Here is a 24,760-nt window from a genome sequence, read left to right on the forward strand (position 1 = left end):
AGTATATGTATTTGGCTCCATACGGTCACGTCCAGTTCAGTCTGCGGCTCTGCGCGGTAACCCTTTCCTATTCGCGACTCCGCGTCAAAGCATGCGTGTTGTTGCGCCGCGGCGACTGTTCCGGCGTTCCCAAATCCTGAAATCCCGATTTCTGTAATCTGGAATCCCGTGATCCCAGCAGGCGCCCACTAACCCAGCTGCGCTGCAGTCCCTTCATCCCTGTCCCCGACTCTGCGGTAAGTGATTATGGTTTCAGTTCATCAGTATTTATTGTTGGTTCGATCTGAAAACTTCAGTTTCTTTTTTACCTTGCAATCCAATACATACAGGCATCAAGCGATAGTGCAGCGAATTGTTGATCTATTAGTTTAATTATTTAATTCATCAAGGAACTTATGGACATGCCACAGGCAGCAGGCTGCCCATAATTTGTTTTAAATTTTAAGTCATTTCATGGATTTCACCGTTCTTTAAGCTTCTTTGATGTATTGTCGTTTTTTAACAAACTATATTTTGCGAGTTAACTCTTATTACCAGTAGTACTATATAGTTCAATCTCGTGATATTAAAATATTAGATTGCCGGAACTTCATCGTCTTGTTTGCCTAAGGGCCCTAGAAATTGTTGGGACGGCACACGTCCACATGGGCTAGGCGTGCTGGATTTATGCACAGCGATCGATCAATCCTGACAGCACAGCTGCACAGTATCGTGGATACCACATAGCCTTGAGGCTACCAGCAACCGGGCACCAGTACAAGTACAATACTTTTGAATTAAAGCAGGTACTGTAGCAAAGGTGTGCGGGATTTTAACTCGACGGCCTCGGAAGATAGGCCAGGCCGCCTGAGGTGCTCCAAGGGCAGCTCCAGTCATTTCGTTCGAACAGAACTGACAAAAGTTCGATAAGATGAAGTTCGGTTTGAAGGCTCTAGTTTTTCTTAGATCATTGCGCGAAAAAAACAATACAAATTTCAGAATTAACAGGCTGGTAGAGCTCCATCTCTTTGTCAGACGCCGTTCACCTGTCCTCTGCGCCAATTATTTCAGTGCGTACTTGGGACGGTTCGACTCATCTGTTCAGTTCGATTTTAACATTGACAACCAACGTCCGAATACTCCAGTGTTTTTGGATCCTTTTTTCATCTCAAGTTTCGACTTTTGAGGAACAATGAAACTACTCTAAGATTTTGACCAGGACTCTTCGACGAATGTGGTGACAACTTTTTAAAATAATAGAAAAAGTTTCGAGATCCGAGAAAAAACATCGCACCAAATGTAAATGCATGACAAACTCACACACCCCAATGGTTTGAATTGTTATAACCACACAATTATGATCTATGACCACAAGTAAAAAGTCGGTCACAAACCCAAACTAGGTCTTCAACATAATACCTATAGCCTCCAACAGAGTACCTATACGGAAGACCCATTTTTGTATCAGGAGAGGTATAACCAAAATCTCCTGTAGACCCATTTGCAGAAAGGGTTCTCTTTTGGGTCTCGTTGTTGGAGAAGACAAAAAATGGGTATTGAACCCTTTACCTGTAGCGCTACCCAAACATGAAATAGGTCTTGTATTTTAGATAACAATTGTTGGAGACAGTCTTAGACATGGATTAAAAAACACATCGCTATTGACTTTGGGTTCTGTACACCTCAATGGTTTTGTACTTGCATCGTCTTCCTATAAGTTTTCATTATGGATCCTAAGGGATATCCCAATGTTAAGACGAGGATTAAGACATGACCGTCACGTGATTAAGGAGAGTGTGACCCTATCTTTCTCCGCACCAACACCCTTGCCACCACCGTTGCTGACCCTGTTGGATCTCTCGTCGCTTGCAACCGATCTTACTGACTCGGTTGCCCCGCACTGCAGACCCTTTCCCTTCCTCCACTGGCAGTCGCTGGCTCCCGCAATCACCCCATCTCCATACTCCTCTTATCACTAGCTCCCTTCTAATCACTCACTCTCCCCAAACCACTTGAGGCGTGATACCCTCGCTGCCAGCCCCGTCCACCGTTCTCCAGCCACTCATGGCTCCCGTGGTGCATTTGCCACGTCGGGGTGCGGTCGCCTTTTTAAACCTCCTTCTGTCAATGATTAATAAGAACCCTAATTGAGACCCTTCTTTCTCTCCAACGATGACACGTGGTGAAGTCACGTGAGTTAGTGAGTGCAGGAACGCATGGGTGCATGACCCATCACATCTTTCAGTTTGCATATATATAGCACATCAATGAGACATCGTTCCGTGGAACTTCAGCCAGCGGCCCAACCTACACAAGTAGTACAACCATTCAGCCCAGGCCTGCATCCTGCGGTTTGATGGGCTTCTCAGTCCTTATTAGCCCGCTCGAACACACGTGTCAGCTCGCATGGGCCACTGGGCCCATTCCGCGGTGCGCGCATGCTCCGGTCACAAGCCGAGGCAGCAGCAACACCGTCATGTCCGGCACACCGCAACACAGCAAGAGCCGCTAAACCGCCGAACCGTGAACGAGCACGCGCAACCGAATTGATGCCTCCTCGGACGAGCGCCGTGCGGGCCGCGGCGAAAGGAAAGGCGTGCCGGCGGCCCCCGGCGGTGGTTTTCCGCGGAGTTGGTGCGGGCCGGGAACGCCCGGCATCTGCCGCTGCCCGCTGCGGCCTTGGCATGGTCTAAAGATGGCAACGGGCGTGGTGCCCGTGGATAATCAGTCTGTTCGGCAGGCCGTAAATGATAGTAGATTATTTTATTGTTGGTTGGTTTGATATAAGAGAAAAATACTATTTCAGTTTATAATCCACGGTCGTATACGAGCAAGCGAACAAGCTGACTATCTTCTTATGCCCACGCCCGCGCCCTCCACCCATCACGAGCAACAAACCACCAGCCTGTTCGGTTGGCTGGTTGGTATCGTTGCTGGTTCGTGAAGAAGTACTGCTGGCTGATTTGTGTGAGAGGAAAATATTGTTTCGGCTGGAAATTTACGATCGTTTACGACAAGCCACGGCCAAACGAATAGGCTGCACGCCCGCGCCCTCCATCCGCAGGTATTTCATGCCCGCGGGCATGCCCGTGTGCCCGTCAGGTTGAGCATATACATAAACCATAGTGCATTACAAGAGATATGAAGATACAGATTCACAGTAAATCGTTCACATTGATAACATTAAACATAGTCATTCAACAGTTCACACATATATTTGCTTGTATATATACATATATTTGCTTGTAGGTCCCACATGTCAGACATGTGGAGCGGGTCTGGCGGATACATGGACGATGATAGCAAATTTCTTTGCCCACGAAGAATTATCCTCTGGGTTTAGGATAGTGCCCACGCCCATGCCAGCGGGCAAGAAGTGGTGCCTGTATCCTTGCCCATCGGGTTCTATGCCCGCGGGCATGCGGGCATTCTGTGCCCGTTGCCATCTTTAGCATGGTCAGCTCGCAGCCAGCAGCTGTCGCGGGAACAGCAGAGCAGAGAGCCGGTGGACTGAGGACATATTCGGCCGGTATTAAAGCCGGCTGAAGCTGTTTTATTGTGAGAGAAAAATACTGTAGATTCTAGCTGATAAGCCAGTTCCGTGTGTTTAGAACACGGGACAAACATCAGTCAATCCATATAGCCTATAGCTAGCTAACGACTCAGATGGCTCTCGAGGAACAACGACTCTCCTCCCTTTTGACAAAAGCTGTGACTCAGCAATAATCTCTCGGTATACGCCATTTTCCATCTATATTCAGTGCATTCTTCACCGGATTCACGACCGAATCATTTCCTGGAAACTCAAGCCCAACCTGCACATCGGGTTGGTTACCGAGAACACCGCATTTTCCGTGGATTTAGTAGCCCAGATATGTATTATATATATAATACGTCAGGGCCGTGGCTGCGAATGCATTTATTTATATGTACTTATTGCGTCGAGAGTTCAAACAAACAACGCAATTTGAATAGCACGATACATTAGTATATTGGTTATATATTTGTGTTGCGGCCAACGGCCATCCTTGCATACTCGACAGTCAACATCGCCGAATCAACACTCGGAAAGGTTCGCTTCCTGGGTCTCTGTGTGTGTGGGTGGGTGTGGGGTGTGGGGGGTGGGGTGGGGGGATGCTAATGCCGCCAGCATGCAAATTTGACACCTGATGATACTATAATACTACCGTATACGTACTAATCTTGTTTCTTTGTGCATTAAGTGAGACTCTTGTTTTTTATCAAAAAAAAAAGTGAGACTCTTGTCAGCCTATCGAAACGAAGAGGGTAGGCTCTGGTGACGTGGCTCGATCTTAACCATCTGTAGTCGATCCCGCACCTAGGATTGAACGGCACCGCACCTTAAGGTGGGCAACTACTTACACAAGTATTAGAAGAGAAAATTGTCTTGGTTTTTCTTCTCATGTAGTGTCTATACATAATACATGCCATGGTTTTTACTATTTTCATTTAGGGACTCACCCCACCATGTAACTGTTTAAGTGAAATTAATTAATCGATGCAACATACCAACACTAGCTAGAGGTAGAGTTAAGAGTTCATCAAATCAGTGTCGGATGTTTTGTTTTTCCTTGTGTGACGTCTCATCTGGAAAAAAAAGCATGAGGGCTTCAATTATGTTGCAATAAAAAAGGTAATGCTTCGATGTTTTCTATAGCTTGATGCATGCAGCCACTAGCTGTCGATCTGTTGCCTACCCTCTGAGACATGTGCAGCCGTACGACAACAGGCCAAGCAAGTGTGAAACACCGCATGCGCGAATATATATATATCAACCGCATATCTCTCTCCAGCAACTGCTCTCTTTGACTTCCTAAGATCCACAGACGAAGCAACAACGACGGGTAAATAGAAATAGTTTCTCCCATAACCGCCACAGGCTCTTCAATGTTGCCATGCACGAAACATCCATTCCAAGCTAACCCTCCCTATAAATATACTCCACCGTACCTTCTCCGGGACAGGACCGCATATCTCTCTCCTGCACTGCACCCCACCAGGCCGGAAATCCAAACGAACTTGCAAGCGCTTCGCGGGAAGAAGAAGATGGGGAGGTCCCCGTGCTGCTGCCACGACGCCGGCGTGAAGAAAGGCCCGTGGACGGAGGAGGAGGACCGCGCCCTGGTGGAGCACATCCAGAGGCACGGCGGGCACGTCAGCAGCTGGCGCAACCTGCCCAAGGCCGCCGGGCTGAACCGCTGCGGGAAGAGCTGCCGCCTCCGCTGGACCAACTACCTCCGCCCCGACATCAAGCGCGGCAACTTCACCGCCGACGAGGAGAGCCTCATCATCCGCCTCCACGCCCAGCTCGGCAACAAGTACGCCCGATATCAACGTCAACCCACTCACGTCACGCACTCATATGATGATGGTCACCATCACCATGACACCCATGCATGCATAGCCGCCGCCACCATCACCTGCTTTTGCAGCAGTTGGCTTGGCGTGCGTGCAGATCTTCTCCAGAAGTCCAGATACGATGATCTAGTCTTAGGGTAACAATTATACGCTGTCACGGTACTTACGCTGTTTGTCCTGTGTTAGGTGGTCGACGATCGCGACGCACCTGGACGGTCGGACGGACAACGAGATCAAGAACTACTGGAACACGCACATCCGGAAGAAGCTGCTGCGCATGGGCATCGACCCCGTCACGCACCAGCGTCTGCCCCCCGACGACATCGCTACCGCCTCCCCAGGGGCGATCCTCTCGGCGGCGGCGAGCCTGGGAGGCCTCAGCAGCGCTCTGATGCAGGTGCAGGCCCTGCAGCTTCTGCTGCAGGCCGTCAATGGAGGAGGAAGCGCTGCTGCTGCTGGTCTCGTGCCTAACAGCATCAACGCAGCAGCCGCCGATAACGCCATTCTGAACGCGAGTCGTAGCATCGTTCCGAGCTTATTACAGGACCAGATGAACCTCCTCGTGTCTCACGCGTCATCAGCTGATCATCTCAGCAATATCGCAAGTTTTGCAGAGCAGCAGCACGACGTGGTACTGCAGCGACTGAACGCTTCCGCTCCGGTGATCGGCGGCGCCGCCTATGCAGAGCCGCTGGCCGCTGCATTAGTGTCTGCGGCTTATCCGCCGGAAGTGGCAGCTGCGGCTGACAGGCCGGTGCAGGGTTTTGCCCATCTTCTGTCGGAGCCCATTGAGATGCCGAGCATGTGCTCTCTGGAGGACGACGAAGATGCTTTCTGGAAGGACATGCTGCTAGACAGCAGCAGCTTGCCACTATGAAATTTCCATGCTAGGAAACGGAAGGACTGGTGGTGCATGCCTTGTGCAAAATTGTGTGATTATTTTATCTTAAATATTTTAACTAGCTTCGCATTATCTCACTTGGTCTATCTATATATCAGTGATCTGTGTACAGTGTATTTCACACAGCTCATACGCCAGTGATATATATGCGGCTTAATCGTGTAATGAACGCTTATATTCTTGTATAATATAGATTGCTCTTTTTTTTGGTCAATATAATGAAGCTTTTATTAAAAAAATATAATGATGTTGGAATTTTCACACAACCAGAATTTTCAACTTCTCCTAATGATGTGTGGTTCTCCTAGTATTTTAGCATTCAACATTTAGTATAAACTTTTCCTATCAAATATCTCCTAGTGAGGATTCTCATGTGTTATGACTAGTGGTAGTATTTTACTACTACTTAAAAACACTAGGAGAGAACTCTATTTTTGGTAGTGTCAGGTAAATCATTTTTTTAAACTTGGCTGATTCATTACTCTCCTAACAAATTGTCAGAAACGATTACAAAGACATCATCAAGGATAGCACTGGTAATTAGCACCTCCCCTACAATTATACTTGGCCATATGGCCCGAGGCCCGTTGGCCCGACCCACGACACGATGTTTCGGCCCAGCCTAGGCATGGCACGACCCGGTGGCTGGCGGGCCCGGGCTAGCCCGGCCCGACCCTCGGGCCGTGCCTGGGCCTCATTTTCGGCACGGCGTGCTGGCCCGGCCTGACCCGACACTTTGCAGGCCCAGAAATGGCTTCACAGTATATATACGTTGAGCATAACTGAAACCCTAACTCTCTCCGTCTCCCTCAGGCGCCATGCCCTCCAACCCTCTGTCTCCGTCTCCCTCGGGCGCCGCTCCATCTCTCTCGCTCTCTCTCCCTCCCCCTCAGGCGCAACTCCATCCCTCTAGCTCTCCCTCATCCCGAGCACAACCGAGCGGCCACGGCCACGGCCAGGGCGCGCTCCATCCCTCTCCCTCTCCCTCAGGCGGCCACGGCGGCGCAAGAGGCGCGCATGGAGGCCAGGGCTGGCTCGCGCGCATGGAGACCACGATGGCGCAGGGCGGGCTTGCGCGGGTCATGGGCATGCGGATCCGTGTAGTAGCAGCTCCTGCACCTTCCTCGGCAGCGGATCCAGCGCCACCACCTCCACGCCGGCGGCCGCGTGCATCGTCATCAACTCCGGCAGTAGATCAGGCAGGAGCAGCTCCTCCCCCGTGCAGATCCGGCGGGCTCCCTCCTCCCTCCCTCTCCCTCGGTGGATCTGGCAACCCTAGCGGCGGCCAGCCTCGGGCGGATCCGGAGTGCCCGCGATGGCCGATGGCGACGATCCCCCTGTGTAGCGTAGCGCTGCCTGCGACGCTGGGCCAGTCGGGCCATCGAGCCGGCACGGCACGGCACGAGGCCTTTTAGGGCCGTGCTTGGGCCGTTAATGCTGCCCGTGGGCTGGCACGACACGGCCCGATGCACCTAACGGGCCTTGCCGGCCCGATGACCTCCGAGCTGTGCCGAGCACGGGCCCGTGCCGGGCCGAATGGCCATCTATACCTACAATGCACCCATAACTTAGACTCGCCAATACATGGGCAGCCCTGTTCCCAGCTCTACCCAAGAAATTACAAACGAAGTCACTGAAGTTTAACCTAGAAAAGGACTTTACCTCCTCAATCAGCCCCCTTCATGTCGGACATCGATGCTTTGGGACTACATAGCTAGCTGAATGTTAAGCGCATCTGTCTCAATGATTAGCTTCCCAATACCCAAATTGCTCGCCACTTGAACACCTTGCAAGCAGGCTATCAACTCAGCGTGGAAGGCACTCAACACATTATTGATTCTTCCTTGGCCTGACATCACCACATCTCCATCATGGTCATGGATCAAGAAACCCTAGCTGCCGGTCTTTGATTCCTGAATGAAGGACACATCACATTTTAGTTTGAGGAAGCCCTCTGGTGGTTTTTGCCATCTCACTCTCTGTATTGGTCTCATTGACCGTGGAGATCGCAGTGTCTGGGAGATTTCATTAGCATATATTCTGATTGAACGTGCTAACTCCTCAGCTCTCCTCCCCCGCACTTCTTCTTTGACTGCACTCCGATTCGTCTAGATAGACCACAAGGTGATGACCATCAACACTGCATCTTTTTCTCTTTCTGCCAACATGATTGTGGGGGTACGACCCCGGATACCCACGGCGAACTACATGGGCTGTGTCCCTAGGGGCGGCTTAGCCCACAAGACGAAGCCTTGTGGGGCACGACGCTGCTCGACGCCTCTCGCAAGACACTGGGAAGATATCCTGAAGATACTATGAGATCTGTTAGGATACGTATGATCCCATGATTCCTATAATCTGTTATTACTTTCTGGTTATCTCCTAGATCTAACCGACTTGTAACCCTACCCCCCGGACTATATAAGGCGGGCAGGGACCCTATCCAAACACACGCAATATCATACAATAGCCAATATAATCCAACAGACCACAGAAGTAGGGTATTAAGTCATACTGATGGCCTAAACTTGTCTAACTCGTGTGTCTCTGTTGCCTTCTTGTTCTTAATTACACGCATCTCTGTCGATCAATCTACCTTCGTGGGATACCCCTCGGAGGACTGCCGATGATATTCTATCGACAGTTGGCGCGCCAAGTAGGGGTGTGTGTGTTGTTTCCATGTCGAACAAGATTGTACGTTTTGTAGGCTCTTCGTCCCTCCTACAGCCCGGCTAGATCATCATGGTCGGATCGATCTCGTGGATCATCAACGTTGGCAGAGTCGGAGAGCTCATCGAGCCGGTGTAGATTAATACTGCGCCGATCACCCCAACACCTGCGACTGCAGATCCGATCTCGGAACCACCTCCGAGGTCGCCTTCACCGACAATTCGCCACCCACTCCCTCGCTACCCGAGGAGGCAAATCAACAACGATGGTCTGATCGCACTTATCGATCAGGTTGGCCAGAAGCTCGCCGATTGCCTCTCCATCGCAGAATCGGCCCTAACCACTCTGGTTCAGCGTCGACCACCCTCCGATTCAGATCTATCGGAGGCTGATTGGGAAACTCCAGGGGCTACGGCCCTACCCTTCGGGCTCACCAGCATCGCCATCGCCTATCAAGATGCCCTAAGGGGCAAATTCGCCGACCAGGTAGGAGATATCCATCCTCTCGCCGACCAGATCGCCGACCAGATCCCACCGGCTGTCAACATGCTACACGTCGGCCGATGCCCCGGAGCATCCCACCAAACCATCCTGGAGGAGAATCCAGACTCTGAGTCCCAGGGCTCTATGGAGACTGTCGCCGAAACCTCCACCGAACATCCTCCTTTCCCTCCCTTCCCTGGAGGCGTAATCTTCAACGTCGGCGTCGATGGCCCCGTAGAAAGGGGAAACAGAGGAGGATCACACCGCCCGCGTCAACAGAAATGTCAACCGTGCGCAGCGCCGAGCAAACGAAGCCGCCCTTGCGCTAGTCGAGGCTGCTCGCAATGATCAGTTCGACTCACAAGGAAGGCCACGTCAACTCCAACGCAACCTCGACGATGAATTTGTCCGTATTGATGGCCACGACGTCTATAAGACCCTGAGCGCCAACTTGGCCATGGCCACCAACAAGCTCGCCTGGCTCCCGCAGACACTAGAGGTCGCCAAGGTCACCGCTATGCTTAAAGCGACACACTGCCAGGTCAACGAGATCCGCCAGGATCAGAGACCTTCGTACTCGACGAGCTCGATTCGCTGATCCACCGTGCCAAGATTTGATTGCCGCCCAAGTTGTTTCACCGACCAGCACCGTGATGACAGACAACCCCTCCACGGGGGAGCTAGGGGCAACCACCTCGAACACCCTCGCCAACATGACCAGGAGGTCGACCAGGATGTCCGAGCGCACCTCAACAATCTCCGAGACGCGCGATGACGTATCGACGAGCGTTGTTTCGGTCATCATGAAGAAGGAGTACGCCGTCGTCAAGAATACGAGCAAGAGTTCAGTAATTTGGACTCAACCCTCCAGCCACTCAACGCCGTAGATCACGACGGCGATGATCCCGAAGGGCCCAAAGCATCCACAAGGGCACTCCGGACATTTCAGTGGCCCCATGGTTTTAAAATCACTGGGGTCAAGCCCTACGAAGGATGGATGAACCCCACACAGTGGCTATAAGTTTATGCCACTGTTGTGCGCGCCGCCGGGGGAGATACCAGCGTCATGGCGAACTATCTTCCCATCATGCTTATGCCAACTACAATGAACTGGTTCACAAGCCTCGCCCCGGACTCCATCGGATCCTGGGAAGAGCTGAAGAAGGTTTTCACCGACAACTACATGGCTACGTGTACTCGGTCGGGCACCAAGCACGATCTAAACCGCATCTACCAGAAGCCATTCGAGCTCCTCCGTAGCTACATCAGACACTTTTCCGACATGAGGAATTCTATTCCCAACATCACGGAGGCAGAGGTCATCACCGCCTTCGTCCGAGGACTCCATCACCACGACCTATGCTCCAAGTTCAATCGTAAGCCGCCCATGGGGATTGGCGAGATGATTATGACCGCCAACCAGTACGCCGATGCCGAAGAAGCCAAAGTGCGCTTCAACAAGGATGCAGGCACCCATCGCCCAACTTGTCGCGGCGATGATCGCCCCGACGACTGGCGCCACAGTGACCGCCGCTACGACGATCGCAGTCACCATCGGGACAGTGGCCGTGACCGGCCAGAAGGATCCAAGTCTAGTCAATATCGCCGCCGCCGACCAGACCATATCGTCGCCGCTGTTGACGAACCTCGCACCAAGCGCAACTATGATGAGCAATACAAGAAGATTCTCGATGGCCCATGCCCTCTCCACAAGAACACCAAGCATAAGATGAAGGACTACCTCGGCTTGGCTAAGGAATTCCAGGCTAAAAAGCCGGACGATGACAACCACGATGGAGCCGGAGGCCGCCGACCACCTGGGGGCAACGACAATGCCTTCTAGGATCACGACAAGGTGGTCGCCACCATCTTCGGGGGCCTTGCCTCCGCCTAGAGCAGAAGAGAGCATAAGCTCACCGCTCACCGGGTGCTCACCGTCAATGCGGAAGACGTCCTCGCCAACCCCAGCTATCGCCCCTGGTCTGAGGTCCCCATCACCTTCAGCAGGACTGACCAGTGGGCAGATATCCCTTACACAGGGCATTTCCTCCTCATCCTTGATGCAACCGTCCAGAAAGTACTCTTTAGAAAAGTACTCATCGACGGCGAGAGCGCTCTGAACCTCCTCTTCGCCGGAGCCCTATAGGAGCTAGGGCTTGGGATAGGAGATCTCACACCCTCCGACTCCTCCTTCTAGGGTGTGGTACCTGGCAGGGCATCCAAACCACTTGGAGAGATCACCCTACCGATACAGTTCGGCACGGCTAGCAACTATCGTGTCGAGCACATCAACTTCTACATCGCCGACTTCAACACCGCCTACCACGCCATACTTAGTCGGCTAGCCCTAGCCAAGTTCATGGCCGTACCGCACTACACCTATCTGGTGCTGAAGATGCCTTCGCCTACGCCTGTGAGACAGAGAGTCTCACCCTCGCCGAAGCCACCGACCTCTCCATCCAGATGGCCAGCGTGGTCACTGACGCCAAGATGGTGCCCACCGATGACCTAGAGATCCCATCGTTGGAACCTCCTTGTGCCTCCACCAAGTCCAAGGAAACAAAGGAGGTCGGCCTCGGCCTCGACGACCCCTCTAAGACCATGAAGATTGGGGCTCACCTAGACCATAAATAGGAAAGCGCGCTCGTCTCCTTCCTACATACCAACGCCGATGTGTTTGCTTGGAAACCTACAGACATGCTGGGGGTACCACGGGAGAAGATCGAGCACTCCTTGAATGTCTCGCCGATAGCCAAACCGATCAAGCAGAAACTCCAACGATTCGCGTCAGACAAGAAGGCTATTAGGGTAGAAATAAAATGGCTCCTAGCTATCGAATTTATAAAAGAAGTGTATCATCCTATTCTCGTTCAAAAAAGAATAAAGAATGGAGAATGTGCGTTGATTACTCTGATCTCAACAAACACTGCCCTAAAGACCCCTTCGGTCTGCCTTGGATAGACGAGGTTGTAGACTCCACCACTGGCTGTGAATTGCTCTCCGTCCTTGATTGTTACTCCAGCTATCACTAGATATAGCTCAAGAAAGATGACCAGATTAAGACGTCGTTCATCATGTCTTTTGGTACGTACTATTATACCACCATGTCCTTTGGACTCAAGAACGCCGGGGCGACCTACCAAAAGACCATCCAGATGTGCCTCGATCAACAGATAGGCCTCAACGTCGAAGCTTACATCAACGATGTGGTCGTCAAGTCCAAGACCGTCGACAATCTTATCGCCGACCTTGAGGAAATGTTCGCCAACCTAAAAAGATACAGATGAAAGTTGAACCCTTCAAAGTGCATCTTTGGAGTTCCATCTGACATACTCCTAGGCTACATCATCAGCGCCCGTGGCAACGAACCCAACCTCGACAAGGTCTCCACCATCACCAACATGAAACGCCCAACTTACGTAAAGGACATACAGAAGCTCACAGGCTGCATGGCTGCTCTCAGCCGCTTCATATCACACCTTGGCGCAAAGGGACTACCGTTCTTCAAACTCCTCAAGGCCTCCGAACGCTTTTCCTGGTCGGATGAGGCAGACACAGCTTTCGAGCAGCTCAAGTTGTTTTTAACAAAGCCTTCGATCATGATGGTGCCTCGGCCAGACGAAACTCTACTGATCTACATCGCCGCCACTTCTCGCGTCGTTAGCATAGCTATCGTCGTCGAACGCGAGGAGGCCGGGCATGCCTATAAGCTGCAACATTTGGTCTACTTCATCAGCGAGGTCCTTAATGAGCCCAAAACTCGTTATCCTCAAGTTCAGAAACTGCTATACGCTATTCTGATCATGTCACGCAAGCTTCGCCATTACTTCGAGTATTATAAGATTGTCATGGTCACCGAGTTCCCTCTGGGGGACATTCTCCGCAATAAAGAGGCCAATGGCCGCATCATCTAGTGGGCTATTGAGCTCGGCACTTACTCCATTGAATTTAGAAGCAGGCCCACCATTAAGTCACAGGCGCTCGCTAACTTTGTCACTGAGTGGACCAAGATCCAAGAGCCCATCCCCGCTACATGCCTCGAGCACTGGGTGATGTACTTCGATGGCTCCCTCAACATCAATGGTGCTAGTGCTAGCATTCTGTTCATTGCACCGACCAAGGATAAGCTCTGATACGTTCTCCAAATATATTTTCCAGCCTCCAACAACGCCGTCGAATATGAAGCGTGTCTCCATGGACTCCGTATAGCCGTTGAGCTTGGCATCAAATGCCTCATGTTATATGAAGACTCTACGCTAGTTATCAACCAGCTCAACAAAGACTGGTCTTGCTTCAGTGAGAAGATGGACGCATATTGCGCTAAAATTAGGAAACTCGAAGGGAAGTTCTACGGTATCGAGTACCACCACATGGTACGAGATCAAAATCAGCTCGCTGACCACCTATCTAAGATAGGCTCTTCTCGCACTGCGATTCCACCAGGGGTCTTCATTCAAGACCTCTTTACGTCATCTATTAAGGAAGAGAAGGAAATTCAAGAAATTCCTCCCGCCGAGCAGCTGGTACTTACAGTACCTTCGCCGATCGCCGATTAGAGGGAATAGTTCATCAAGTACCTCACCAGCGCCGACGTACCCACCGACAAGACTAAAATCGAGCGCCTAATCCATCAAAGCAAGCATTATGTTCTGGTGGATGGGAACTTGATGAGGAAAAGTGCCAAGGAAGGGATACTGCAGAAATACATCACCTAATAAGAGGCAGTGAAGCTACTTCTCGAAATTCACTCTGGTTCCTGTGGCAACCATGCGGCCTTGAGAAACCTAGTTAGCAAAGCATTCTGAGCTGGTTTTTACTGGCCCACGGCCATCACCGATGTAGAAGACCTCATCCGACGTTGTGAAGGATGCCAATTTTTCACCAAGCAAAAACACGTTCCGGCGCAAGAGCTGCAGACCATCCTAGCTTCATGGCCTTTTGCATGCTAGGGACTAGATGTGATCGGGCCCTTCAAGCCAGCGCCAGGTGGTTTCCGGTATGTGTACGTTGCCATTGACAAGTTCTCCAAGTGGATCGAATACAAACCGCTTGTTTTGGCCACTACAAAGAAAGCAGCCGAGCTCTTCGAAGATATCGTCCACAGATTCGGTCTCCAGAACAGCATTATCACCGACCTTGAAACCATATTCACTGGTCATCATTTTTGGGACTTCTGCGAAGACCAACGTATCTCCATCAAATACGTTTCCGTTGCCCATCCTAGTGTCAACAGCCAGGCCGAACGTGCGAACGGTATGATCCTTGATGCCTTCAAAAAGAGGCTATATCAGAAAGAGGAAAAACATCCGAGCAGATGGCTCAAAGACCTCCCAGCTGTGGTATGGGGACTGCGTACTCAGGATAATCATAGCACTGGTGTGTCTCCATATTTCTTGGTCTACGGCTCAGAAGCAATACTTCCAGCAGACATTGCCTTCCGAGCACCTAGGGTGGAACATTATGATGAAGGGCAAGCCACAGCTGTTCAGATAGAGGACGTCTATAGGACCGAGGAAGAATGCTTGATCACTTGTATCTGCATAGCCAAATACCTAGAAGGCTTGCGAAGATACTACAACCGCAACATCAAAGGTCATTCATTTGCTGTCGGCGACCTCGTTCTCCGTAGAAAGCAGAAAACCGAAGAGATGCACAAGCTCTCCTCCCCATGGGAAGGGCCCTACGTGGTCAAAGAGGTTACCCGACCAGGGTCTTATCGGCTATGTGACTTGGATGGAATCGATATCCCCAATTCATGGCACATCGAGCACCTTATACGTTTCTATCCTTGAAATGCTCCAGATATGTATTCTCTACTCCATGATGAATAAAGTTTTGGTCGCCATAATTTGTCTCCATTATTTCTCCATTACGATTTAATCTCCACTTGCGGTCGCCAGCTCTAAGCTACTCCTTAACAAACTCCAATACGAGATCGCCATAAACTCTCCGCCATGTTTCTCCATATCTCCAATATGTGATCGCCATAAATGCTCCACCACGTTTCTCCATATCTCCAATATGTGATTGCCATTAACGCTCCACCATGTTTCTCCATATCTACAAGATATTTCGCCGATAGTCAAGCAGCAGCACGTTCCGCTCTGTGTTCTCTGGAGAAGACCCAGTCTCCAATCTCTTCCTACACGTGCTACAGGCTCCGCGCTCTACGTTATGGTTGGTCGGCTGTGGTTCCTTGGTCACGCCTGTTCCTCCTACACATGCACGGGCTCCATGCTCGACGTTATGGACTATAGGCTAGCCAAGGCCAAGAGTTCAGTAAGGAACTAACTGCTCAGACGCTACTTATACTACGTATAATTGCGTTAGGGTTAACACTACAATGATTTTTTCACCGAAAAACTGGCAAGCTGCATAAACATGCACATGTCACTTTACAACATTTATACATATATATAAATGATTGTCTATGCCCTTGCACGTTTTAACTACCCTCTCCAGTTATTACAGAATATTCTTCGAGCATATCATTGGTTTTCGCCATCGCCGTCCATCTCACCGAATAGGTCGACGTCGCTGGCCAGCTTCTTCACCGCGTCTTCCACCTCATCTTCTAGCTGCTGATGCTCCATCGCGCCTGTCCCTCTAGTGAATGCAGCCCCTATCGCTTGAAGGTCAATGGTAGGGTAGTGGGACCGGACCACCGCTAGGGCGTGTGTAACGGCGGTGACGGTGGCATAGCGGTTGAAGCTTTTGAAGTTCTCCCACACCGCCTTACACCTATCGATGATGGTGTCTGGATGCGGCGGCCTGCCATCGGGCTGAGGAGCCACCTCTAGGTCGACGTAGTCGAGCACCGGCTTGACTCCGGCAACTACAGCGTCGAGCTTGCTCCTTTGGGTTCTGGCCACCTGCTCCAGCACATCGAACTGTGCCTTGGCCCTCCGACGATAGTCTACAAGCATCACAAGGATCCGTCAAACAACAAAAATCAATTCAGCAGTAATTCTAACCATGAAGTACTCACCTTTCAGCTCCTCGACCAGCTTCTCCGCTCGCCCAGTCGCTTTCTTCTCCTCCTCCTAGAGTTGCCAGACGGTTTGGTGCAGTTGGCCGAGCTCCGCATCTTGCTCTACAAGCATAACAGTCGTCAGCAACAATATGATTGTTCAACAATGCAAAGCAAAATCGCCGATACGCCATACCTTTTTTCTGCTCGGAGACGCTTTTGAGCTGCTCAGACTTCCACTCCAGCTGCTCAAAAACACTCGTCAGCCGCTCAAAGATGGTGGCTAGCTGCTCGGACCTGCCCCGCACCTGCTCGGACACGGTCGCCAGCTGCTCGGACAGAGCCCCCTTTTGGTATTCCAGGTCTCACGCTTGAGACTAGACAAGATCCCGCTCGCGCTGGGCCCTCTGGATGTTTTTCTCCATAAGTTTGATTGCCTCCTTCAGCTTTGCATTTTCTTCGGCGAGGGGCTCCATCCTCTTGATCAGCTAGCGCCGTTGTTCGGCAGTCCGAGCTATCCCCTGCAAACGCACCAAAACTATGAAGAACACTAATCTCCAACATCAAAGACGAACATTACAGATGCAGTACTAACCTTGATCTGCTTCATCACTGTGGAAAGTTCAGACTCTAGTCTCCTGAGCTCCCTGGTGGTGTCCTCCTCCTCAACAACCACCACTTCCTTGCCTCGCTTGCGGAGGATTCGAACAGATTGAGGTCGTGATTCCTCATGCTCAATCTCTTCCACTTCATCCTCCTCCGTAGCTAGAGGCACCACTAGGGGGCTCGGTGGCCGGACATCGTGTCCGACCATGCCCTCCAACGCTTCAGAGAGCGCCGTCTGCTCCTCTGGCACCATAGGCTTCTCTGCTCTAGACTCTAGCGCAGCATCGGCAACTCTAGCCTCCGCTCCCGAGGACCTAACAACTTCCGTCGTTGCTTCAAGCACTGCCGCCGACCCGTCCCCGTCGGCGCCAACCTTTTGCCATCGCCAAGTCTACTAGCAGGGGTGGTTGACTCCTCTGTAGGCCGCTGAGCACCCAAGGACTCCGGGACAGGATCTGTCAGCATCGCCTCCACATTGGGACCAGCCCCCGGTTGCTCGACGGTCTAGGCGGATGGATTCAATTCCTCCGTACGCCTCGCACTGCATCAGATCAGCTCGTCAGTCGCCAAAAGAGATTAGGATACGATAACAAAATAACTCCAAAGCAAGGATACTTATGTGTCGGCCTGTCGGTACACTTTTCTAAACCGACGCTGCCTACTTGAGCCCCCAGGCGTGGCCCTGGGGTCGACTTGCGCGCCCTAGAGTGGAGGTTTCACGACCTCCGATGTCGGCCTCGTCTCCTCCTGTCGCTCTGTGACTCCCTTCGCCTGCTGCTCGAGGACTCCCTCCCCTCCCTTCGATTGCACCGCCACGCACGTGTCGCGCTGAGGCGCTTTAGTGCTCGGGGGAGGAGCTATTGGAGCCTCGTCGTCATCCAGCCACTCGGACATCACCGCACTTTGTGTTTGAGTGGTCTGGTCACCGCCAAGCGAGACGCCGCCCGGCTTGCGGGGAACAGCACCCGTTGTCTTCCTCTTCTTTTGGGTCAGCTCATCTACTATTGTCCTCTTCCCCCAGACTTTATCCGACACCGGGGGGACTGTCCATCCGACCAGCGTCCGTGCCTCCGGACTCCGATGAGGCGCTGACGGCACCCTCCTTAGGCTGAGCTGGTGGCCAAGCGTCTACCGCCTGCAACCAATCGCCCCTCGGCATGCTTGAGAAAGTACACCGCTTGTTCCTGCGAATGGATCTTTCCATAAGTGCATCAGATCACTGCTCGGCAACGACAAATGATAAAAAGCACAGGAACAAAACAATTGGGATGTTTACCTGAGGAGGCAGATTCATATAGTTCAAGGCCCTCGTCTGCCTTAACACACTGAATGAAGCATTTGGAGCGAATAGCTCTATAGCCCGCTCTAGCACTTCATCCTTCGTTAGCCTCCTTGTGCTCTCTCGGGTGCCGTCGTTGTCCCCCTTGAAGTCAAAGCCTATGTGGGCCCTCTCCTTGCAGGGCTAGACGTGGTGCACATTGAAGCTGCCGCCACCAGTTCGTTGTTCATCTTCACGCCCTTTATTAGGTCGAGGAGCTCCCTCACCTGCTCCATGTTGGTACTGCTCGACTTCTCCGACCAACTCCTCTGGTTCTCCGGAACGTGGTCGACGTCGCAGCGGATGGCGGGATGGCTCTGCTTCATCTAGAATCACCTGGCGTTCCACCCCTTCAACGAAGTGTTCAGTGGTATAGTGATGTACTCGCCCGCCATTCCATTGCAGAGTTGAAGATACACGCCGCCGACCACCTTCGAAACCGCCACCACCCTTCTTCTTCAGCCAGAATAGATGACGGAAGAAATTGAAGTGGGGAAGAACTCCGAGATATGCCTCACAGAAATGGATAAAGATGGAAATGTGCAAGATGGTGTTTGGGTGGAGGTTGCATAGACTAATTCTCCAGAACTCCAGCAGATCCCTCACGAAAAGGATGAACGAGAAAACCTAACCCAGGCCAGAAATAATTCTCAAAAACTACGGCTTCGTCGGTATAGGGCATTGGGAAGGGCTCACCGCTGGCTGGCCGCCATCCGGCCGTGACACGGTCCAGGAGAATGCCCGCTTCCACCATCCTATTGATCTCCGCCTCCCCCATGATCGACGACACCCACTCGTTGTCGCGGCTGGCTCCGGTGGCCACCTTCTTCGGGTTTCCAGCTCCCTTCTTCGGTGCCATCTCTCAGATCTGTTTAGGGATTGGCGGCGGAAGCGTGTGTGAATCTAGAAGTGCGAGGGACGAGGAGGAAGATGAAACGGTGAAGTGACAAAGGTGGGGGCACGGGGTGCGGCGGTGCAGTTATAAAGCACTCCCCCCACCTTTCGCATTTGAGAGTTTTTGGAAAACCGCTCCATGATTTGCGCCCCTCCAAATTCTCCGCAACAGCGTGGTGGGCCGTTACCTGGGCTTTCACCCAACTGCAGCCCATATCGCCCATTTATTGCCACAATCTGTTATTGCTCATCGAATATTCGCTGATTTCTCCGCCATCTGTTATGGCTCAGTAATTACTACTGTACAACCATTACTTTGGGTTTTTCTCCACGATTCGATTTCTCCAAGGTTTCCATTTTTGGCTCGGGGGTTATATCATCAGTACGACTTGGTTCCTCGTCACACTGGGGACTTTATTCTGTTGACTGCTGCTTCTGACCCTGGCACCACGTGACCATGTCACCTATTGTTAGGCTCCGGGACTAAGTGGGCACACTTCACCTTACGGTGAATGTGCTTCTTTCACATTGGGGCTACGCCCGAAGACTGGTTGCCTGCTCGGCTGGTCTTCTACTTTTCTTCTACCTTGGACCTTGGCACCACGTGACCACGTCACCTACTATCAGGCTCGGGGACTAAGTGGGCACACTTCACCTTGCGGTGAGTGTGTTTGCTTTAATCTGGAAGACTCCGCTCCTCTTGAAGTTGAAGAAGACTATCTCCTTTTCTCGTGGTCGGACTCTAAGTGGGCACACTTGGTCCACTGCGGGGAAATTTTCGATTTTGAACTTGAGCTCCTTACATCCTTATGGCAAGCCTAACTTGGGATACGCTGCTCGGTGATGGTTCACGCTGCTCGGCGACGGTTCACGTTGCTCGGCGACGGTTCACACTGCTCGGCGATGGTTCATGCTGCTCGACGACGGCTCACGCTGCTCGGCGATGGTTCATACTGCTTGGTGACGGTTCGCACCTGCTCGGACAAGCTCAAGACGGCATTGCACAACGGATGCAAGGCGCTTAGGAACTAGCTGTGGGGGGTACGACCCCGGATACCTACGGCGGACTACATGGGCTGCACCCCTAGGGGTGGCCCAGCCCACAAGACGAAGCCTTGTGGGGCACAACACTGCTCGGCGTCTCTCGCAAGACACTGGGAAGATATCATGAAGATACTACGAGATCTGTTAGGATACGTATGATCCCATGATTCCTGTAATCTGTTATTACTTTCTGGTTATCTCCTAGATCTAACCGACTTATAACCCTACCCCCGGACTATATAAGGCGGGCAGGGACCCCCTTTAAACACACGTAATATCATACGATAGCCAATATAATCCAACAGACCATAGGAGTAGGGTATTACGTCATACTGACGGCCTGAACCTGTCTAACTCGTGTGTCTCTGTTACCTTCTTGTTCTCGATTACACGCATCTCTGCCGATCAATCTACCTTCGTGGAATACCCCTCGGAGGACTGCCGACAATATTATGTCGACAATGATTGAAACTGCATCTATAGCTGACATTTGCAGTGCCAAACTACGACGCATATCCTCCAAAGCTAACAAATTCCACACCTGTTTAGCTAGTTTGCACTTGAAAAAAACACATGGCCTCCATCCTCACTGTCTCTTGCACAAACCGGGCACTTTGTGTCGATTTCCATGCCATGTCGTGCTAGGCTACAGCGCAATGGATGACTCTCATGCGTCATTCTCCAGAGGAAATGCTTGACCTTGGTAGGGCAGCTTAAGCTCCAAATCTTCTTCCAAATTAGTTCATCTTGATGCCGACTCCCTCCTTGTGCAGCTCGGCAATCCCGGCTTCTAATGAAGTCATCCCGACAAACTTTGTACGCACTCCGTACGCTGAATTTACCATGCTTGTCAAAGTGCCATGCCAACAAATTATCGCGGCCTTCAAACACCGGGATTGCTAGGATGATCTGCTGGTCTTATTCCTAGAACAAATCTTTGACCATCTCCACGTCCCAGTCTCTGGTTATAGGATCAATCAACTCATCAACGTCCGTCACCAGGCTGGTTCCCTTACACCACCTATATATAACATCAATCAGATAATAGCCCGCGTACGACTGAAATCAATCTGACCGTAGTAGAGAACAAACGTACACTCACATGGTCGAAACCAGGGCTGATCTAGCGGTGGGGTGGGGGGCTCATGCCCCCCTACCGCCACTGATCCCATGGAGCTCCCCTAGACCCCCTCTAAGAATTTGTACCATGGCTGCTTTGAGAGGAAGCGGCGATGAAAGCGTTGGAGGTAGAGCGCGTAGCGTACCGCCCGGCGTTAGGGGTGACGAGCGTGGCCGGTGGCATCACTGGTGTCACGGGGGCAGCAAGCGGGCCGGCCTCTTCTCGCCCAGCGGTGGTACGGGGCTGGCGAGCCCGGGCGTCCAGGGGGTTGTGTGTGTGTGTGTGGGGGGGGGGGGGCTTAGCTCAGGAGTCGAGGGGGGGGGGGGTGGCGAGCACGGCTGGTGTCGTCGCACCGGGCGGCGGCGCGGGGACGGCGATTGCAGGCGATACTAGAGCAGTGGTCTAACACTTGCGTCAACCATATGGTCTAACACTCTGCACAATGCGCTTTACAAATAACGATAACAATAAACTCGCAACTTCAGCCTCCCTAAACTTCCGCCACTGGCCGAAACACTGAATTCTTCCCGGAGGAGCTCTGCTTTTTAGTACCTTGTAGGGTAGTCAACACTCTACAATTTTTTATCGGAGTAGCTGTGCTGATTAGTATGTACCATTTTATGTTCAACGCATATATTAGCACTAATTACTTAGACCGCAAACGTTTGGGTTAGTGAAAGAGTTGGTATTTCCTGAAAAATACTTTTTTCTCTCTAGAAAAACACTTAGCAGAATATTATCAGATTTGATATACTTTAACCGAGTAACGCTAAAAGAAGTCCAAATAAATGACTATAACATTACACATTGATATGTACGTATATGCGGGATACACACGCAATTGCGTATATGCAACATATGACACTAGCTCGTAGAATTTATTTCACATCAGTTTGTCCAAAAACATGCGAAATAATAATTTAAGTTTTATGCTAAAAACTTCTTTTCTCAGAAAATCAGGTTGACGTGTACGTCATACATATCACTGTTGGTGATATTGATGCTAACGTTATCCACGGCCTGAGTTTCTCACAAATATCTTGTGGAGTGCATTACTTAGAGTAGGAAGTTGCTTTGTGACGGCGAAGAAGCGCCGAGGGCGACGGCCTTCTAGAGATGGAAGCTAAGCCTGCAGCAGACCGCAGTACGATCACCGAGCATATAACGGCATCGATTACAACTCGAGACCCGACGGCATATACAAAGCCATGACCTCACCCATGACTTGGCGTCCTGATTAATGATGATCCCCACGCCACATTAGCAGCAAAAAAAGTGGGTCACCACACACCACTTGCCTGTAAGTAGTTAGGTCAGTAAAAGGGTTGCCCGAGGTTTCAAGCCATTGACTGTCTCCAAAAGGGTATGGGCCATCGATCGATGTGAGTGATCATCAACTTATCATTGAGTCATTCTGATTCGAGACTTTGAGAAAGTCTCTCGCGGTCATTTCAGAGGATTTGACGACGGCTGGAGCCATTTTTTTATGCAGAAGGTAAAACGAAGTCGCTTGACCTTTAGTTTGCTTGTAGCTGCAAGCTAGACACGTCCTATCCATTTGTACTTTCTTTTAGTAGTGTTACAGTATTTCCAGAGAGGAAACGGGAGGGGGAGTTCAACTGAAAGTTTTTTCTGAATATCTAGTGTGAATGGTCGATCGAAAAGTGAGTCATATTGTTATTAAGATCTCTTGTTCAAGTAGTCAGTATTGCCTGACAATAAAACGAATAGATGAACTGAAGCAAAATTCAGGACTTCTGGTGAGCGTGAAAAGCGTGTGTTATCCTACTCACTTGCAATTTTTAAAAAGACCCTTCTCTATATTCAAGAACTTCAGACTCCAGAAGCAATATATGTACGCCATCAAACGAGTGAAGACTCCATATTCAGTTAAGAACTTCACACTCCAGAAGCCCTGTTCGATTGTCTTATGAGCCGTACTATTTCAGCGAACGAATAACGCTTTTTCTTTCACAACAAATCAACGAACAGTGCTTTCAGCCATGGCTTTGAAGAAAAAAAAAAAACTAACATGGCCAATATATGTACGCCATCAAACGAGTGAAGACATTTCCACTCGTCCCCAAGAAGAGAACTATACTTCTGCATGCGTACGTAGCCCCGTAGTGCATGCATGGGTTTTAATTCAACAATGATGGCACGAAGGTGACATTTGTCGACGGGACCCTGAAATTTTTTAAACCCTGCTGCTGAATGCTGACGTTGCTTGATTACCCTCGAAGACCACGAACAGATAAATGCTTATGAACGCGAGCGACGGGGAGGAGATTCGTGTACGAGAAGCTAACCAGCAAACAGCTGAGCAGTAACCGATGGATACGTCCGTGCATATTCAAGGGAGCCCGGATTTGACCGTCGTTGTTGGGTCGTTAACGCAAAGGCAAGTGGTGGATGGTGCTCGCCGTCGTCCGTCGTCGCCGCTGACGCCCGGCGCAGCTGAAAAACGCTGGCGCGTGACGCAGCGCACGGCTCGCCGGCGTCTCAGCTCTCAACCCGGCCGCGTTTACCTAAGCCGATCGCTCGACGCCGACGTGCGAACCAAACCACTACTCCTGGCTGCGACAGAATGTTTAACAAACGCAGGCGTCCCCGTCGAGCGACAGGGCGAGACGGGAATGAAACGCGCGGATGCACGCGTACGTCTCATGCGGCGACGACTTTGTTCGTCGGCGACGGCGAGCCGGCCTTTTGCTCTGTAACCTGCGCAATCTGACAACCGCTAACTGCCGAAGGGAAAGGTTTGTGCAGATACAATTGAGGGTTTTTTTTTCCAAGGCAGGGCACGCCATCGACGGTGACAGTCGGAGACGCCAGCCGGGCGTGATTTTCCTCGAAACAGGTGGGTGATCCTCTGTCGGGCCTGCTCCGGCCTCTGATCCGTGTCGTGGCGAGATTTTGCGCGCGGTTAGTTAAGCGGGCGTCCTTCGTCTCTCTCCCTCTGTGTCACGCTGTCGCGCGTCACGGCCTGGAATTTGGAGGCAGAAGACGAGCGGTAGAAGTGGAACCGAAGCAGATGGTGCGCCGCGTTTTCAGCCTGATGGATCACAAAGACTGAAGCTTTAGCTTTTAATAAGTAGATCTACCATATATGTAAAGCTGGAGCCTCGCGGTCGTACTCGTAGAGAAGAAACGGAACGCCATGTTTACTTTAGCAGATCAATTGTGAGGTCATGGACTCCAACTTTTCAATAATCTCTAATTTGCTTCCTCAGTTGGAGCAGTAGAGCTTCTTCCCGGTATGAGTCGTTTGAATCGACAGAAAGGCGTCCAGGCCCGAGGATCTGGATGCGTCTCTTCATTCTTCAAGGCCGGAAGAAGAATTTGGTCTCGTTCGTTAGTGCTAAAAAAAGAGAGAGATTAATCCCTTTTACCTTT

The 24,760-nt window shown here is 51.2% G+C and overlaps 1 protein-coding gene across 1 annotated transcript; it reads left to right on the plus strand.

The window, feature by feature from the left end:
• The first annotated feature begins 5,008 nt into the window (after positions 1-5,008).
• On the plus strand, positions 5,009-6,269 carry LOC136491148 (transcription factor MYB41-like). Its single transcript, XM_066487376.1, has 2 exons — positions 5,009-5,318; positions 5,545-6,269. Exons 1-2 carry the CDS (start codon positions 5,047-5,049, stop codon positions 6,233-6,235), a joined length of 963 nt encoding a protein of 320 aa, XP_066343473.1. The 5' UTR covers positions 5,009-5,046; the 3' UTR covers positions 6,236-6,269.
• Positions 6,270-24,760: the final 18,491 nt, after the last annotated feature.

The sequence above is a fragment of the Miscanthus floridulus genome, chromosome 11, assembly GCF_019320115.1.
Source record: "Miscanthus floridulus cultivar M001 chromosome 11, ASM1932011v1, whole genome shotgun sequence".
Lineage (NCBI taxonomy): Eukaryota > Viridiplantae > Streptophyta > Magnoliopsida > Poales > Poaceae > Miscanthus > Miscanthus floridulus.